This window comes from Microplitis demolitor, chromosome 3 (assembly GCF_026212275.2).
Source record: "Microplitis demolitor isolate Queensland-Clemson2020A chromosome 3, iyMicDemo2.1a, whole genome shotgun sequence".
Taxonomy (NCBI): domain Eukaryota; kingdom Metazoa; phylum Arthropoda; class Insecta; order Hymenoptera; family Braconidae; genus Microplitis; species Microplitis demolitor.
This window is the reverse complement of record NC_068547.1, coordinates 20801845-20822457: the sequence shown is the minus strand read 5'-3', so window position 1 is coordinate 20822457 and position 20613 is coordinate 20801845. Positions and strand designations below refer to the sequence as shown.

Genomic DNA, 20613 nt, shown 5'->3' with positions numbered 1-20613 from the left:
AATCATCAGCTGTATGAAAAAAATCTTCTTTACTGGCTACTGTTAATAAAAAGAGCGGGAATTCAAAAAACTCAACGCGGTCTGCGCGGTAAGTAAGCATACAGGGCATATAATTATTAATTAATTATTCTTATTACTTGCGCGGTAAATTTAAATATTGGAAAAGTAAATTATTAGAAATTAGAGGAAACTAAAAACCGTACGTCGAAATAAAATGGCGACAGAATATGATAGAAAAATATTTAATAAATTAAAAAAAAAACACTTGAGTGTTTGAACAAACCTTGGCGGGGAAATAATATGCAGAAGGGTATCCAAATACACTTGGAGATTTAATTTAAATTGCTCCAAGCGTACTGCAGCTAAAAGAACGTCACTTAACTGCTATTTCCCCACCAGACGATGCCAGATGAGTTTGCCCAGGAACTTGGAAGCCATCAGCGTCAGCCATCAGCAACATTTTACACTAGCACTGAACACTCAACTACACCACAGACACTTTGCACAATTAACATTTTACAACCACTGCACAATTTAATTAAACAATAACTAAGAGCAACGAATTTTATAAGTAATTATACGACACCATTGCAATACTGCGTTTCAATTCAAACGTACAGAAAGATCTGGACTACAACTGCCATTGGCGATGATACTGACTGCCGCTATTAAACCGTCAGTTGACACAAAGCAATCGATGTTGCGATTCTCTCCCCCCACTTTACAACGATGCACAGTAGCGCCACCTTAGCGTAAAATTTCAAAATTTAATAATTTTATTAAAATTTATTTGTGTCAATAATCTATTAAATAAACGAAAAAATATGGCCAACAATTCTTATTTTTCATTAATAATTTAATAATTTTTGTTATTACTTGCGCGGTAAACTTAAACAATCGAAAAATATCATTAGAAATAGGAGAGAAATTAAAAATCGTAAATAAAATGGCGGCAGAATATGACAGAAATATTTAAAATATTTAAAAAAAAAAACACGCAAGTGATTCACGCAAAAATAACATCCTGCTCTTATGCTGCACTTGCACGGTCTGCTGTTAAGCTGCAGTTGCTCGCAGCACATTTTAGACCACTACGACGTTGGCACGGAAATTTAATATATTTCAATGAACGATATACTAAAAACTTGCTCTTAAAATGCTCTTTCAGAATCCACGATTTCTCAAGTCATGGAATTAAAATTTATGTATAACTCAATAAATGAATTAATTTTCAAAACCTACTAAAGGCAGAAATTCACGAAAATCTGCTGATTTCCAAGTTTAGACGGACTTGGGGAAAATTGAGGGGCTTCGCTTAGCGATATCGTGTATCTACGTGATAGTACGTACCTTAAGACATAAGAAACCACCATTTTTTATGACCCCTTTAAAAAAATTAATTTTCAATAGCTATGAATGGCAGAAATGCACGAAAATACACGAATTTCCAAAATGAGTTCCATACTTTCAATTGATAATAATTAATTAATTATTGATTTTATGATTGGAGCAATTGCGGAATCTGAAAGAGCAATCTGAGAGCAATTTTTTGGTATATCGTTTATTTAAAATTTTTAAATTTCCGCGCGAACTTAATAGTGGTACATTTTAGAATGTACTCACAGTCGGTCAAAACAGTTCTGGTGATCCTCTGTTGATGTCTTGTTTTTTGGCGCCATCTTCTTGACGAAATTTCAACTTCAAAGTCATCGGTTTTATTATTGACAGATCGCGATTCGAATATGGCGCCGAGTGTTTACGACAACTGATCACTGTTAGTCGAAATCGTGCTCGTGTGCACTTTAGATCGTCGTTATAACATTATTTAAATTACAAATTAATCACCTGACAACTTCTAATTACTGGGGAAGTAAAAAAAAACACATAATAAGTTACATAAATCTATAATATTTATTTTTAAATTAAAAGTATTAATCTGGTGAGTGAATTGTTACTTTAAATTCCAAGCAAAAGTAAAGCACGTTACCTCTGCTTAACTTTTTTTGACGTTTTTTACACTAGTGGAGTTTTTAAAATTGTAACAAAAGGATCTGGGAAGAAGTGTCTGTTGAACGTCGTGTCGGAGTAAAAATCGTGAGTATTTTTTAAATAATATTTATTATTAATTTTACTATGATATCAATAATCACAATTATTATTAATATATTTATTCATTTATTATAATCCTCGAGTTCTATAGTAAAACAATTCATAGTGACGTTGAATCAGAGCAGAGATGAGAATTATCGATCCCTTGTCCTAAATTCTTGGGGTCAATGGACCTCGCGAGATATTTTATCCCGAAGGATTTAAGCCGCCATATTTAACATCCTTTTATTAAATATTTAATCAGATTATTTTATTTTAATACCTACTCCAAACTAGTTGTCTACTACTAGCGTTGATATAACTTATTTATTCTTATCTCCTGGCCGGTATAATTTCCGATTACGCGAATCATGTTACATAAAGTGCTGCACCTGCAGCAGCTCGAATCACCTTCTATTAGTACACCGTATCATATATAATGATGTTTAGTTTCATCATATCTTTATCTCATTCCTGCTGTTGCTGATTAATCTTTTGTCCAGACTCGATTAAGTCAATTGAGATTGAGTACTAAGGGCTTAACTTATTACCCTTTTTTTTTTAAATCCCTTATTACATATTTTCTTTATTAATCTTCATCATCACTGTCATTATTATCATCATCAATTATCTATTAGTTATTGTAATAAGACTAGTGAATTAATTTACTCTGCATACGGAGCAATTAAATTACAATAAATTATTTGGTCAATGACTGCAGGAAAAATGGACAAAAAATCTCCATCATTTTTTTTTTTATATTTATTATCATTATTACTGTAAGTTTTTTTATGATGGGCTGTCCTTATTAAAAAGGTCTAGACTGTAATATGAGTCATAAAAAATAAGACCGATCAGTGATCACAAGACATCTCAGACTCGGACGATGGTTTTTGCTGACAAACCGAGTTTGTGTTGATTGTATTACGTATATGTATATTTATATATATATATATGATGGCTTGTTAATTGGAAAATGTCCTTGCAAATTGACCTACTGGTTACTAATACGTTTAGATTACATTCATTTATATTTTATTTGAAGCAATGTATATATTTTTTTTTTCACTCATATGTTGGATTAAATTCTGCTTTTTAGATACTTGTTAATTATTTGAAAAAAAAATTGGTGGTTATCATTTTTTAAAATTATTACGGCGCTTCTACACTTGAAATTTAGAAATAACAATAAAAAAAGTAAATAGTAGAGATTACAGTGATAACAGATAATTTATGTTTTGTTATCATTGATTTAGTAGATATTGTAATAAAACAAATTATACAAACTCTTATATTATTTACACAAGTATTTATTTATCTTTATTTGTGTTTATTAGGAGTATTAAGTGGCCAATTTAAAGAGTCATTCGAAAATTAGTTACACAATAATTTCAACTCGCGTACCTGCTCGGAAGTCGTGCTGATGTTCCGTGACTGCAATAATATTTAAATAAATAGGAAATAAAGGGAAAGGAAGCAAGGGGGTTTTAGGGAGAGTAAATATAATTTAAGATATACATATATAAGACGGTTGATGAGAGTCGATGAAGGAATGACAGTAAGCCACGCATGGACGGTGTCTCCTTACGGCTGTCGGTTCTCAACATGAAATCCTATTTTTTAATTAATTTTTCTGGCCCGTTGTCTTGTGGTTTATTGGCGGGATGATCGTATATTCAAATAAAATGACTACTATTGTGCCTAGGTAAATTGTGGAGCCGCAATTGAGCCGGTATCCGCTGAAATTAAACCGACAATTATTTTCTCGTTTTACAATTTCAAGGATGTATAAATGTATAGCATGCTTGAGCCGGTTTTTGTACTCGTGAAAACATTAAAACTTATTTCAAAAGGAATTTTGTTTAACGTGTAAGTTGTTTGGTCCATTTTCAGAGTGTCCTTGAAAAAACAAGTCATTGTTTTATTTTTATTTTAGGCTTTTTTTAATTTTTTATCTTCATTGTGAACTACAATTTGTTTTATTTTTAGTACTTATTTATAGTATTAAATATGAGATTAAATATTTACTTCAATATGAAGTTATTTAGTTTTGATCCAAATTATGAAATCACCACGAGGTGGCCAATAGGTAAAATCTTCTCGTACGCAGGTGTCAGAATTAATATATATTGCACAGTCAAGATATTTGCATCTGCTCTATTCTTAGTTATTGGGTCACTATATACTAGAAACTTCTAAGAATTATTTTGATCTATGTCAATACTTTTTACCCATAGATTAAATTTATGTCAGACCAGAAAGAACTTTAAATAAAAATGCCATTGATGTAAAAGTGTTAGTATGTATTTAAAATATGAAATTAATAAGGATACCTTATATTGACAAGCACAATATCGAACTAAAAACTTATTATTCTTCGTCGAACATGTAGAGTATTTTATTCTAACGGATGTGGTCAAGTGTAAAGACACCTCCGGTTTTTTGTTGTCTTCCTTTGGTGTGTCAGGTGTGTATTGTTAGCGTAAATTTTTTATCTTATATCCGTTTCTATAAAGCAACTCGTTATATACTAGAGTACATGTACCAAAAGGGTCATTTTTATACGGATGCAATTGTGTGTCCATCGTCGAGTTATTTCCTATCGGCTATAGATTGTCACGAGACGAAACTTGAATTCCATTCATATATATATATACATACATACTGTCTGTGTATATTCTCAAAGTGTGTGTAGGAGGCATCAGGGATTTATCCTTGCCTCACTGTAATTTTCTCTTATTCTCTCGCCTTGTACTATTGCACCGCTGGTTGCTGATGATGCCTCCTCCTGTACCCAATCTTGTCCGCACGGAAATTGAGATAAATCCAATAAACTTCGAATGATTGCGCAATCCATTCTACATATATATACATACATACATATGTATGGACTTACGGTAAAAAAAGCTGGTCACTATATTTGAACGATTTTCTCATATGCTCATTTTTTTTTATCAATCAACTTTATAACCTTTTATTATAAAGATCGAGTGGCTTTCCCGGACTCATCCAAGTTGTAATAAAATTTATCCGTTACTTCAAGCCTATTGTCTTTATTGAATGAAAATAATTTTAAAAATAAGTAATAAATAATAATAATAATTTATATTACAAACAAATAAAATCAATTGACCATGATTGAGAATCTCGGGATGAAAAAAAAAAGCAAGTCCTCGAATCGCAATACAATATACATGAGCAAGGCGAGAGTTTAATTGGCCGTTTGGCGTTAAATTGACAAAGTCAAACCCACTACATCTGCTTATAAATACTTGAATACTTGGATGTTATTCGCAATTGCATCAAATGAATCGAAGAGCCAATCAGACAATTGCTTGACGTCTTTTATAAGTGGGAAACAAAAGTTTATAATATAAATGAATGTAACACGAGCTTGCAAACTGAAACAAACTGATGTCAGTAATAAGGACAGGAGAGATAATAAAGTCTATAGAATGAGAAATAATGGTAACTGGTGTAGAGATAACGTTTCATAGTTACAGAGAACTCTTGAGGTGAGGGTTTTCTCGCGTTAGTACTTCCGTTGCGCGAACAAACCATCTCCATGTTAGCAGCTAGCACGATTCCAAGCCCACCGACACTACACACGGTGCGATGCAATGCAAAACCAAGAACCCTTGATGCACACTGTATACCATCGCACTTGTTAGCTTGATTGTATCAGCAACTTTACCACGGCAATTAGCAACGACTCGATAAACTCAATGGATCTCTGATGTCTATGCTTTTTCACCTGCCGCAATAACCGTACTCGTAATCACAATATATATGTATTCAAATAATATGACTAATGCTCCAGTTTCATTACAATGACAGTGACAATGACGATGTTGATGATGCTCTGACAACCTGCACATGTATATCTTATTCATTGTCATTATAGTCTTTGTTATCGATGATTTTGTTATCATTATTTTAATTTATCAATCAGAACTCCTTATCGTCGATAATCGCAAATATTTGCAATTTAATATTTGCCTTAGTAGTAAATGTTTAAATAATTTATAGTTCTTTGTTCTATTATTGTTGTGGATTTATATTTTGTTAATTTACAAGACATTTGTAACACTTAACGTTAATACTCAACAAAAAAGGAAATCCGGTCAAAAAAATATAAAACGTGACATAGAGTAGAGTACAAACTTAACTCTTTTACTTTACTCTCTATTGCTTTACTGACGGCGTTACTCATATCAACGTTTATTGTTTTTAATCTCTCTAAGTTATTAACTTAGAATTTTTATAACTTAAATAAATACCTACGCAAAGAAGAGAAAAGACAAATTGGCTGGAGTTTTATCGTGGGTTAGTTGGAACATGGATCTACTGTAAAGCGAACGATGGGAAAGGAACAATGGGACATCCTTTTTTATAAATTAATAATATGGAGTAATAAAGCGGTTAATATATATATATATAGGGGAGGAGGAAGGAGGGGGGGGGGGCAAACGAGGTAAAGAAAATACTAAATTTTTGATGACTCAAATACGCTAAATTTTTTTTTGCTGATGATATTCAAAGTAAATAGACAAAATTTTCCATTGCCGTTAAAAAAAAAATTTATTTATGCGGGCAAAATGGAGCAGCTCCTATAATGTGAAAAAAAAATGTATGGATATTAAATAAATTTAATTATTGTTAAATTTTTTTGTAAGTAATTCACAAAAAAAAACTACATTTGACTTAATTATTGACTACAGAGGAAGGAAAAAAAATTTTAATAGTTTTTATGATAAAACAAGCCATTAACTCATTTTTGAAAAAGTTCAACGAAACAAAGTCAAAATAATGCTCAATTATATTTACAAAAGTGACTGAAATATTTTAAAAAAATTTTTAAAAAAAATTTTGGAGATACTCCGTTTTACCCCCGCCTCCGTCCACCGTATATATACAGATACATGTACAAAGATAGTGAATGTATGATAGTAGTAGAGAGTACAAATTGGTGTAAAGTAGTAGTATGTTAAACATAACATGTAGCACGTGGCCTCGTGGCTAAATACACGAGTAGGGTTTTACATTTTACACTTACATTGTACATTTATTTTATATAGATGCATACTGTCCAGCAGAAGCACCAGCAGACCCAGTCCAGTGTTGTCTGAATCCTCCTTTGTCAGTTACCAGAAGCAAAGCGTCGGTTAGTCGTCAGCCCGCGGTCGTTACTTTATAAATATGACTCAACTCAACACAACTCAAATATATGTATAATGCACAACATATATGTAGAGTTGAGTCAAGGAATAACACCAGTGTAAAACTGGGACTGAGACTGGGTCTGGTGTAGAGCTTCTACATTAACATTATGTTACTTATGCTTATGATGTGTGTAATTACGGCGCGAGACACCAGCCACTGTTTTATTATTATATATCACATATATATGATATATGGACGGGTGGATTGTCTTGTTGGTGTCAGTCGGATAGTAACGAAGCTGTATGGTATTGGTGTTATTGCCTTGGCTATATGTCGCTAACTATTTCTCGAGGATACTCTTTATTATATTTTACTTACGATGCACGTTGATCTGTTTATGTTAGCGCTGATACGATAGATATACCAGGAAATATAATATTGTTTTATGATTTATGATACAGTAGTTATTGATTATCGCTTATGATGCATCTTTATAAACTTTATTTATGCTCAAACTTTGACAAATTTATTTTTTTATAGATAAATTTAAATGATTATATGCCTGTCGAACCTTTCATCGTCAAATTTATCTTTCTTTACACTTATTAATTTAAATGAAAATATATTTTTATGGCCTCTAGAAATAAAATATTAAATTCTTACACGCAGTTCAATATAAAAGGTAATTAATTATAGTCACACATGGGGACTTTGTAAAAAAATTGTGCAATTAACGTATAGAGAAAAAAGTTTTTACATTCAATATGACATTTATGATACCGTTTTGATAATTAATTATTTTTTATACTGCAGGTCAAAAACACATTCATTGTTTACTTATGCTTATAAAATAATATCTGAAATTTTTTTAATTTTACGCTGCATTACTTCGATTTTTAAAAAAATATAAATAATTAAGTAGTCAGGTATTTTTTTTCAAATTCATTTCGTAATGTTCTGATAGCAGAGATAGTCATTGAACTTTATCCTAATGAGAAGATAAAAATTTTTAATGAACTCTTATCTTTCACTAATTCAAAATTTTTTTTTACATTTTAAAATTCATTAGGTCATTTTTGACTAATCATTACACAGATACATAACTAATATTTTATTTAGCGAATATTAGTAGGGTTTAATTTTCTTTATAACGAAGGTACGATATGAAATATAAAGATGAGTATTTATCACATGAAAAATAAATTTAAAAAAGTTTATTTAAAAATACACCGAGATGATTGACCGCAGTATGGTTTCAATTAATAATAAAGTTCAAAGTGTGACTCGTAAAAATGGTAATAATAATAATGATAATTATTATTATAATATTTACTCAGTTTTTATGATCATCCACACACCTTATAAATAAACAAAGAACAAGAAGTCGCGTGCAAACGGATAAGGGAGCAGTCGGATGTGTGAGGAGGGCGTTACTTATATATATTTTTTTTATAAGTATTTTTGTTATATATATATATATATAAATGGTGAGTGTAAGTACTCAGTAGATAAGGCAATCGAGTGGTGTATACTGTATAAGTGTAAAAGAATAAAACATAAAAAAGAGAGGGAAATGGTTCGGTAGGATAGAGAGAAAGAGGGAAAAGAGAAGTGAAGGATGAGCTTGAATCGTGTGTATGGTAAAACGACAGTAGTTCTTTCGCAGTGAGTGTGATCACATCAACAATCTTCTTTCTGTCATTCTTTATAACTCAGTTTTTTTTCCTCTATTTTTTTTTACTCTACTTGATTTACACAACCCCCACGGTCGTTTTTCACGTTGTGATGACTTGTTTACGGATTCTTTTTTAATATGTACTGCGCAACCCTTGAGTGAGTGGTGTGTGACAATACATTATAAAAAATGATTGCTTTCAACGGAAAAGTGATATTTTAACAGCAAGGAGTGTCGGTCAACAAGAGGGTGAATTTAAAATTTTTTTTGTCAATCTTCCCAAAAAGGGTTTAAAAAACATTTTAATGTTTTTTTGGCCTTATATCTCTGGAGGTAAAAAAATTGCATTATTGGTGCGGTGATTGTCTTGTCATCCGAAGACTCTGATTACCGCTCCCTGGTTGTCATTCGAGTCAATGAATACGTGATAGTAAACTTTTGTGCTCTGATTCTGATTCTTATTTATATTATCATTGTTTATTTTTTTTTTACATTGTTCATTTGATATGCATTGGATTCAGTCGATACTTAATTTTATTTTATTATTATGACAATTATTTATTATCCTATTGACAGCTTACTCAGTTAAGATGATTAATTTTAAATTATTTATGTACAAAATTTATAACTTATATATATTCTATAAAAAACTCAGAAAAAATAATAAACAAAATTATTTATCAACTGGACATTTTTTATTTTGTGATACAATTATTATGTACACAAATGTAACAATAACTGTCGCAATAAAAAAATGTAACGCATTTTATAAACAATAAAAAAAATATATAACCGAATTAAAGATATAATAAAAGTTGATAATAACAATAACACAATATAAATTCATAGGGCGGTATTGTTATTAAAGTAGGATTGTTATAAGATTAATTCTTGTATAAAGTGATACGTGGGAGTGATGTAACCTCGTTTGTGTGAATACTACCCGGTACAAAAGTCAAAACTACTCTTAGCTCGAGAATTCAATGAAAATATAAAAGAATAGAAGGAAGAATTATCCGTATAAATAGATGTACAGGGTACAGGAGGGTTTATTACAATATAGTTTAGTATATAGTTTATAGTATACAGGGAACTAGTAGTTTTTGTATCCGTTGCATCCCAGTGTGCTATAAAATTAATGGCATTTAACGGATAATTCGTTGGATGGGTATCGAAGGAAAGAGAAGAATGAAATAGAAAAAACTTAATAGCCATAGAATTATCTATAAAATGTTAGGTCGTCGGATTTTATAATGTAAAAAATTTTGGTGTAAAAATGACCCCCGAGAACTTTACACAGACAAATAGTGTGAAATAAGAATGTTAAAAAACCATGGTGTAAATTATTTATCCATGGAAATTTTAACACCGTGTAATCTACTTTTTTTACACCATTTTGTGTTACTTCGTATGATTTTGATTGATAAATCAATAAGAATATTAATTTTATTTAGACACTCTTAAATTTGAAGTATTGAAAATAGTGACTATTCACTGTTTACTATTGAAAAATATGTCATTAATTCAAATAGTTGTATATTTTTCACTGGTAATAAGTGACTATTCACTGCCAAATAGTCATTGTCACGTGATTTTCACTGATTCGTTTTTAGAGAGCATTAAACAGTATTTTGAATATTTGAAAATTTTTGTGATTATTTTTCTCAACGGTGTAAAAATTTTTACACCGTCGTTTACACTACACAGTCACAAAATTTGTTACGGAATATTATATACCATAGGTTATAATCCGAATGAAAAAGATGCACATCGCGGTGGCCAAACATGTGTCTGTATTTATATGTGTGATTGTATGAGTTTAGATGTGTGTGCTGTAGCCAAAAATACAAAATGTATTTTTACCATACTTTGTACACCAGGGCCAACACTCTACACGACGTCATAATATAACAAGAGCGGTTTAAAAGTCGTTATAATATACCAGTGAGAATTACCAGATCGATGATAATAACGTTTGATGTATAATATTAAACTCTTATTCAAACGATAATTGGTGCTTATGGTAATTTTTAAAAATACTAAAAACGTCTATTTAATTTAATACTACTTAGTAAATTACTTTCTTATATTTTTATTTATTCATCATGTATGTATGTATGTATTTAGTAGTTAGAGATAATTGCAGTGAGCTTAGTGCAATGTGAAGGGTAAAGAGGATTGAGAAAATTAAATGGCAAAAAATATTTGGATAATTTCTTAGACATGTGCTAGGATCCAAACGAATCCAGCTGTTGATTTATTTAAACCTCCCGGGTCGTTTTGAAATACTAAATGTCTTTATTATTTTTTTAAAATGTTTTTTTATTTTTTTGTCGTGCTGTAGTCACTGACGTAAGTACTTAACTTATTGTTTCAATGACATTTTACTCAAATTTTGATGTTAGGTAGATACTTAAAATTCTTATCAGTTTCCTCAATCTTTTAACAAACTTTTCCAATTACCTTTAGGTTGAATAATTTTTTTACCTCAAGGACGTTTTTTTTTTTATCTGACTTAGTGGAAATATCATGACTTGGCTTTGAAGAAATTGTAAATCATATATATTTTTTCTTTGAAGTTTTTTAAAATCTGATTATCAAATATGATTTACTTTTTATTTGGTGATATATTTTTTTTCTAGACCTAACAGATTATTTATTTATTTTTATTGTTTGAAGAGATTGTAATTAGAAAATTGGCTTGAATTCTTTGTAGAGATAGATGTTGAATCTAATGAATGGTTGGCTGCCGGTGAAATGGCACTCGAGGCATGCCCGGAACCCAAGGGGCTCAAAAGGTGAGGCCAAGTAGGATCGGGTGGGATCGATTTACAGAATCTTCTAGTACATGACCTGAGTGACATTGGCACAGGTGTCGAGTACTCGCTATCAACCCATAAATATTCTCCCTCTTTAAAGACCTCTGATTGTCTTCCTCTTTCTTATTTTATTTATACTCGTTTTTTTTATCTTCTCTTGCACTGCAAATCAATTCGCTGCGACACAAAAAAATTTCTCGAGACTTGTTCGTATAAAAATAGAATAGAAAACTTCCGTTTCGCAAATACGCATTGATAAAATATCACAATGACAACACTCACATAATCAAAATTAACATTTTATCTTGTTTATACTCATTTCCTATTGTTTATTTTATAAAGCGCATTTAAAATATTAATATTACGTACTCATATCTTATTCAAAATAATAAATATTTATTTTTTACTTCAATTAAACTGTCAAATAATTTAATTTAATTATTAATAACAATCAAATTTATTGAACAAATCGTAAAATTTATCAGACAATACTAATTGATATATAGATATAAATGATATTGAAAAAAAAAACATGGACAGTGAACTCGAAGGTTTGAATTTGCATTTCAAACACACAATTCGATAACGTGTCTATTTATAAAATTTACGTACATGAAAACGTGCTTGTGGCCTAAAGAGTATCTTTACTTTCCATAGTACATGATTTTATCATACACACACATATACTAATATACATACACATAAGTATAAATATAAGTATGAACACATATATACAGCCATATATGAACATATATAAGCATTTTACGAATGCATCTGCACGTATGCTCTTTAAATTTATTTTATTTTATTGCACTCGAAATGACGCTCTTCAGATTGTCAATCAATAAACTCGTGCCATTAAATTGCCGCAATTTGTATATTAGTTATCTCTGTAAAATTCGATTAATTAAATTATCGATTTGTTTGATTAACTAGACTACATCACATTATTATTAAATTATTAATTCTATATTTAAGCTTAAGAATAATTTTCTTGACAGAAAAAAAATTTTATTTATTTACAGTATTGTCGAGTCGCGTTATAAGTCCGGCTTGTATCTTTTTCTTTTAACCAGACTCGCGTTAATATGAGGGAGACACTAAGATGACATAACGCGACTCGACTGTACTTCAAAAAAAAAGGGATTAGCATATCTCGAACTGAGCTCGAATTTATTCACTGATAAAAAAGTTGACTTGATTCAGGAGAAAGAATCTTGGACCAAGAAATTATTCTTGGGTCAAGTAAATTTCTCTTGGTTCAATAATTTTTTTTCTTGACTCAAGAAAATAATTTTCTTCAAAATGGAATTCTTGGTTCAAAATTTTCGCTGTTGAATCAAGTCGACTTTTTTATCAGTATTCGAATTAAAAAATGGTTTTTAATTAAATATTAAAATTTTTTCACAAAAAATATACAAGATTGAAAATTTCCAATGGCATAATTTTTTATAATAAGAAAATGCAATATTTCAAAAAGTTTCTTTTTCTGTGTACAGAAAATAAAATACCAAAATTAATTTTTTATGGTCGAAAAGAATGATTTTTAATTTTTTATAATTATAATGATTATTTTTTTTCATTTATGTTTATTCTATTGTTAACGCAAATAAATAAAAAAATTTTTACGGATGCACACGAGTTATGCTCGCGGCATAATTATTAACTTAACTCAGACTCACGTGGTGACACGTCTAGTCTTCGAAATAAATGCAATGCAATATATATATATATATATATATATATATATATATATATATATATATATATATATATATATATGTATATATATATATATATATATATATGTGTGTATGTGTATACTTATAAATATTATATCCATATATACATAATAAACATACCTATTATGCTTATGGTGTATGCTGTATGTTTTAAACCTATGAAAGACCAGACAGGAAGCAACGCAAAGGAATTCCAAGTGTCTTTGCTCTTTTTTGTACGTAAATTACACCATTACGTTCATAGTCCATACAATTGTTAGATATATTATTGGTAGTCTATGATAGCTGTAAAGTATTGACGGTTTTGAATTTTAGTCGCATCGTAGCTCAAAGTTAGATACAAAATAAATTGTATATGTTCGGGCAATAGTAGCTTATCTGTTTTAATTCTATAGCTCATTCAAGTAATGTGTAATATATATACATACATGTGTGTTATGACTGACACTCAATTTGTATATCCGTCTTACGTTAGTGCGATGAACTTGTCGATACTTTTGTCTCTTTGATAATGAAATACTTTCATCATTTCTTTTATTTGTGTAACTTTTTTTTATATTTATTTTATTTAATGATTATATCAGGTATCAATTATCATGACACAGAAAATAAATTAATGTTTAAACGAATTAGTTGATAATTTTTTATCAGCAATTATAATTACTATTTAAATTTTATGCTTTAAATGATAACTTTATTGTAGACATTTTTTTTATTTTATACTGTGAGGCAGGAACCTAATGATGATAATTTAAACCGACTTTTATGTACTTTTTTTTTTTTCAAATTGTAAAGAATTTTATCAACATTATTATTATTTTCTTTTTTTTTGATAATTATTTATTCACATTGAGTATCTTAAACTGACTGACAGGGAGTCCGTCGTACTTTTTCAACGTCATGAATCAGGGGAAGTAAAGTAAAGACCGCGAATATATATACAGCAGTAGAAGCGTACACACAGCGACGCTCGATTATAGCCACCCATCGTAATTGCTCGTTTTTGCATTAGTCATCCGAGTGGAGAATATTCTCGGCAAAAGAGAAGCTTCGCTGGAAGACATAACAACTGTACTTACTGCCAAGTTGAAAAATTAATTCTAAATATTACTTTAATTATATAGAAACCATTAAAATAATTAATTATTCATTCATTTATTTATAATTAATTATTCTTACATGATTTTATGTCGCCAATAAAGTAGGGTGGAAATAGGTTAATTTTTTTTTCCGATCAAGTGAAGAAGCCTGCAAGCCCGCGTAATAATCAATAGTAAAACAGGGATTTCTTTCTGTCCTTCGTTATGTTAATTACTTTTATTGGACCGCATAAAGGTCCGTTAAGGCTCGTGCCAAGTAAACTGAATTTACTGCATTCTTATATATATACATACCTACACTACCAATATAAGTACACACATAAATAGTAGTATATAGTATAGTGTACAATATATGCAATACACACGCGATCTTCGTTAAGAGCAATAGAACGTTTATACTGAGTTTTGCGTATCAGACGAGGGTATCTCAAAAAGGGTCTTGTCCCTACTCCGTTTTTGAGGGTGCACGTCCATTACACAATTCCTGAATACTCTCATTCTATTTCTGTTTTTTTTTTTTTTTTATTTTTTTAACATCCGCATTGTGGCCATTTTTATATCTCTCTTTACAATTTTATTTTTCTTTTATCTCATTCTTGTGCTTACACTCATCCCGTCATATTGCAAACTACTTCATTTTCAAGAGCAAACTTCAATTTAAATTTTAAATTAAATCCATGTTTATTTATTTACTTCCTTTTATCTTTAAACATTTTTTTTTTATTTATTTTTTTAATTAAATTTTACAAGTGATTAGACTTATTACTGAGCTAATATTTTGGATAAAAAATATAATTTATTAAAAATACTTCAATTTTTTTGAAAAAAATAATTTTTTAATTATTATTATTGAATGATCAATATTTCAGTTGACTTAAACGACTGTTTCCATAATTAGTCTGATATGCATGTTTACATTTCATGCATTTATATTTATGTATATATATATATATATAATGGATGTATTTATCGTAGTCACGTTGCTACGAGACGTAACAAACTAGTTTCTCCCTTATTATGTACATATATATATATATATATATATATATATATATATATATAAGAGGTATACATTTCTGAATAAGCGACGATGAAATCGTGAAACTGGTTTCCCGTGTGAATATAAGGGATGCAAAAGCTTTCCGAGTGAGTAAAGACGGATGACATTGAAGTGAATGAATAAAAAATATAAAATAACATAAAGTTCATAGAAATTTTTCCAGCCATCAACAAGGAAAAAGTTTTATCGAATATTATCTTTTATTTCAAAGCTAATCTAACGCTTTGAATTTTAAAGTTTAGTCTTCGAATTTATGAAAATATTCCGCTGGTAATGAGAAACTTTTCAGACTAATATTTCGGGGAAACGGAGAGGGAAAATCTGATAACTTTTAGACATTTCAAGCTTAAATGTCATATTAATATTAAATTTTATTAAATATTTAAACTTTTATCAACACTCGATAAAATATTAATTAATAAAACACTTCATAATTGAATTAAATTTTTTCAATAGGTTATTTTTGAAATATATATCATACACTAGAATATTATAATCGATAAGGACATATTTTTTTGAGACATTATATTTGAATGCTTAAATATCGGAGTTTACATGAAGAAAGTTATAAAAAGATATTAAGAAGAAAAATATTTTCTTGAAGAGACCGATAATATATATACATATATATTTTCCAATAATACTCTAACTTTACTTGGAGCAAATATTGAAAATGACTTTTTAAAGACCCAAACTATTTTCCATCACAATAGTTTTATACAAATATTCAACTGTAAAAAAACTTTTTCTCTTTTATTAAAATCTATATAAAAAAAAAATAGTAATAATAATAATAATAATAACTATTCTCTCGTCTATCAATAACAGAATTTTCATCCGTGTAAATGTTAACGAGAAACAATGGAGTGTGACCCTTAAATATGAATACACCATTGTCTACGCTATGATTGAATTAACTCTGATGCGGTAACAGAAATTCATCAATGCACCCAACAGAATAATATGGGAATTATATGATAGCACACAGCATGAATAAAAAAGAGCTTATTTTTTACTTTCTCTTTCTGCCGGGACTGAAATTCTCAATTCATAACAAAGAGGATACTAACGCCCGGTTTAACTTGTACAAAGTCATCATCATCATTACAAAGCGCCTGAGGAGTGTGCGAATCTGTGTGAGTACAAGCACATTTTGAGGAGATGCATTCAAAATAGTTGTTTGAATAAAGTTAAAAAATACTCAGTCATTGAGATTTAAAGGCGGAGCTGTTGCCTTCTGTCCTGCTCACAATTTACAACTTCAGGGGTTAGGGTGGTTTTTTTTTTATATTCTTCTAAAAGTAAAACGTAATCTAAAAATACTAAAAGTTGAGCTTGAAAAAACCTTACTTTGATCTCGAAACAATAAATCTTGTTCATCAACTCCCTTATCAATACTTTATCGCTCTAATTAACACGTCAATAGCAAATCACGCGATCGTTTGATTCAATCATCTAATGTAACAACATACCCTAAAAAAACCTATACGACGTTAAAAATCAATATATATTTTTACTATTAATATATTTTGTTGTAACGAACAATGGATTTTACAAAAAAAGTAAGAGAATAATCGAGTTCCCTGGCATGACTGTACTTTCTCCCCAGTCCTCTGCTCTCGTACGTTCGACATTGAACACAGAACATCCCTTCTGCCGTAGTGTTCGCGTAGTTGTGTGACAAGAGGGTTGCGCATTTACGTATAGGTATATCTATAAATATACGTGTGTATGTGTCTGTTTATATATAGTACAGGGGATGCGTAGCCAATCGGATCTGGTTAGCACCTTAATCCTCGTGAGTAAGATAAAATATCCAGTTTTGAAGCAGTGACAGTTAAAATACTTGGCAGCAAAAGTAGTTGGCTAAAAAATTACAAACAACTTGTTTAAATATATATATATCTATATAACATATATGTGTATGTATATATATATCTATGTGATAGTATAACGCCGGTTTGGACTTTGGAGAAGAGGGATTGGAGGACGCCGGGCGTCGCGGCGCAGCTTTTGCCGCACCCAGCAGAGCGCCTGCTCCCTCATGCTGCCAGGACGTACAGTTGTCCACGTTTAAAACTCTCTGTTACTTCTCTGTTGCCAAGTGTAAGTGTCTGTGCTTCATTCTTCGCACTCTCTTTATCTTATATACTTCACTTTGTTCCTGGATTATTAGAGTGTTGGCTTTTAAAAAATATAGTTATTATTATACAAGTGATTATGCGAGAAGATTTCCGGTGAGGATTTCCTTCTTTTTTAAACTCAAGACTTACAGGATCGAGTTTCGGTTCGGGTTACTAAGGATAATTTGGCTTTAGTTCTCATATTGCCTTTCTTTGTGACAATTAACAATTAAAAGGGGTTTCGTTTTCTTTTTACCAGGATTTTGGGTCGCTACAAATATTTTTTGATAAAAATTATCGAGATGACTGGTAGAAAAAATATAGCCTAGTAGATTGTTGACAGCTGGTGTAAATAATCAGGTGGTAGATTAGATTATTTAAGTAACTCAAATGCGGAATAAGGTTTATAATATTGTTTTTTGATGTTTAAATAGCCGTGAGTTGGGATTCTTAGCGTAAATTTAGGATGGCGTGTGTGAAGGGGGCACTGACCGCGAGAATACGTTTCATGTATCTTGGATAGAATAGGAGAGGATAGAAACATTGAACTTGCTCGACGGGGATGAAGGAGGGAGGTTTCCTCATCGCCTGTACACGGTTACTTTTTTATTAAATTGTACACGAGTTTTAGGCGTCGTCCTGTTTCCATCGATTTAAATTTAAATTGTTTAAGTACAGAGTAATTGCTGGTAGTGATTGGTTGCATTTAAGTATCGGGTTTTCAATCGTTGCTAGATATTTTGTATTGATAAAAACCTTTTATGTATACTGGGTATTAAATCACGATTCAAATCCGTCCTAACGTAAATTGTTCATTGCTGTTGTGTAAGAGTTATTTTATTTGTTTTTTCACCTGTTTCCTTTTTTTTAGTGGTGATTTATCAAGTGGAAAATGATGGATTTAAATTTCTGATTTAACTGTGTGTGTAACTGTGTGTTGCGATCGATAGTGATGCGAACAATAAGTCACATTGAAAAAATAACGGTTACAAAAGGAACGATTTGAATAACGGAGATCTGTGTAAAGGTGCTGTTTTAAATTTTTACGGTTGATAAGTACGAATGATTAAGTGAATCTAGGATGATGGTGGATCGTGTGGAGGGTCATCTTTTCATGTATCGTCGGCCTGTCTACCGTGTTTTCCAGTATCTCGAAACAAGCGAGTAAGTAATTTAATTAAGATGTCATGTCATGATAATTGTTTTAATGCTGGCTGATAAATCTTCTTACACATTTGAATAGACTTTTTAATTAATTCTTTTGTTTATGCACAAGTGTAGTACTAATTTAAATAATTGAGTTGCTAAGGAAAGAAAAAACACCTGTTTTATTTTAAATAAATTATACAACAGTTTTTTTTTATTTTATTGACATCAAAGCAATTAATTATACTACAGCATGGTTTAATTATTGCATCTCTTATCTTGTGACTAACTAGTCCTTTTGGTAATTTAGTTGTCTGCATAAAGTGCGAGAAGAATAAGCCACCTAGCGGAAAATGTAAAAACTCAAATACTACCGTAGCATTTATACAAGGAATGAAAGCTAACGATGGCTAATTAATGTTTATGACTTAATTTGTATATAAATATTTCATGAAAGTACAAAGTAGTGTACAACGATTAAATTAACCTATAATTTGAAACTGAGTAACAGATTATCGTGTAACTGAAGCCTTGAAAAGGTGAATTTAGTAGGTTGAATGTAAGGTTTTAAGCTCACGAATATATGTAACGATTTATTTTATATTGGTTTGACCTCATCATCATCATCAACATAATGATCATCGGCGTCGACAGCCTTAGAAAGACAGGAAGTGCATTTCATCCGAAACGTAGCCACATAATGATTTACGCGTGGGAAGACAAGTATGGAGTCTTGTTATGAGATATAAGATATTGAAACAGGATCCTTGTGCTCCTGTTACATCGATGATACCAAGATATAAAAAGTATTGTACAAGTCATGTATATATATACTGTTGTGGTGAATTATTATCGGTGATGAGATCTTTTACTAAAGCTTATTCACAAATGTAAATCGTGATATTGATATTGATAACAGTGAAACACTTTAAATTCATGTGATAGTTTATAAATATTTTTTTTTTTTTAAATATAATACATGATAAAATGATTGAAAAGACTGTCGATTGTATTTGATTGATTGTTTGTCGTAAATCTTAAATAAGTATAAAGTAGGAAGTTGATTGTCTTGTTTCTCAGAATATAATTTACGAGCTTTTTGTATGATAATTAATAACAAACAAGCAGATAGTCCTAAAATGAATATACAAATTGGCTTAATGTAATGAAAGGCTTCTTAATTGGGTATTGTTACCTAGAGTATAGATACATCATGTTTAAGAGTAGATTGAACGGTAATTGGAATTATTATTCAAGCGTGTATGTGTTGGAGACTGTTCGACAGTCTGTTGATCCATCGGGTTTCGTGAAACAAGTATTTGAATTTACATTACTTACTGCTACAAATTTACCTTTATTACTATTAACTGACAAAGGTCTAGGATTCATTGTCAGACCGTTGGGCTTGGGTGACCAGGTTTCTTGTAATTTCGGTTCCACCTCGGACCTCATAAACGCTGTGGGAAAATTATCATTGTAATTTATTTCTCGCACGCCTTTTAGTGGCTCGTTCAGCGGTTTATATACATTGTTAAATGTTTCAAAGTAGTCTGGTGACTGTTTTTTGTACAAATTAGACCTTGAGTAGGGCTGGTTTTCTTGACTCAAGTCACCGTCAGGGAGTTCAGTTTCGGTAAATTGTGAATTACACAGGATTGGCTTGTGAATTTGAGGCTGCGCTGTCCTTTGACGAATCC

General features: G+C 30.4%; 1 protein-coding gene across 1 annotated transcript in view; it reads left to right on the top strand.

The window, feature by feature from the left end:
- The first annotated feature begins 8931 nt into the window (after positions 1 to 8931).
- The window catches only part of LOC103577529 (uncharacterized), a 37577-nt gene continuing 25895 nt past the window's right edge, over positions 8932 to 20613 (top strand). The window contains exon 1 of the mRNA XM_053737233.1: positions 8932 to 9259. Within this exon, the coding sequence (XP_053593208.1) occupies positions 9232 to 9259 (28 nt within the window). The 5' untranslated portion in view covers positions 8932 to 9231. The remainder of the gene's footprint in view (positions 9260 to 20613) is intronic.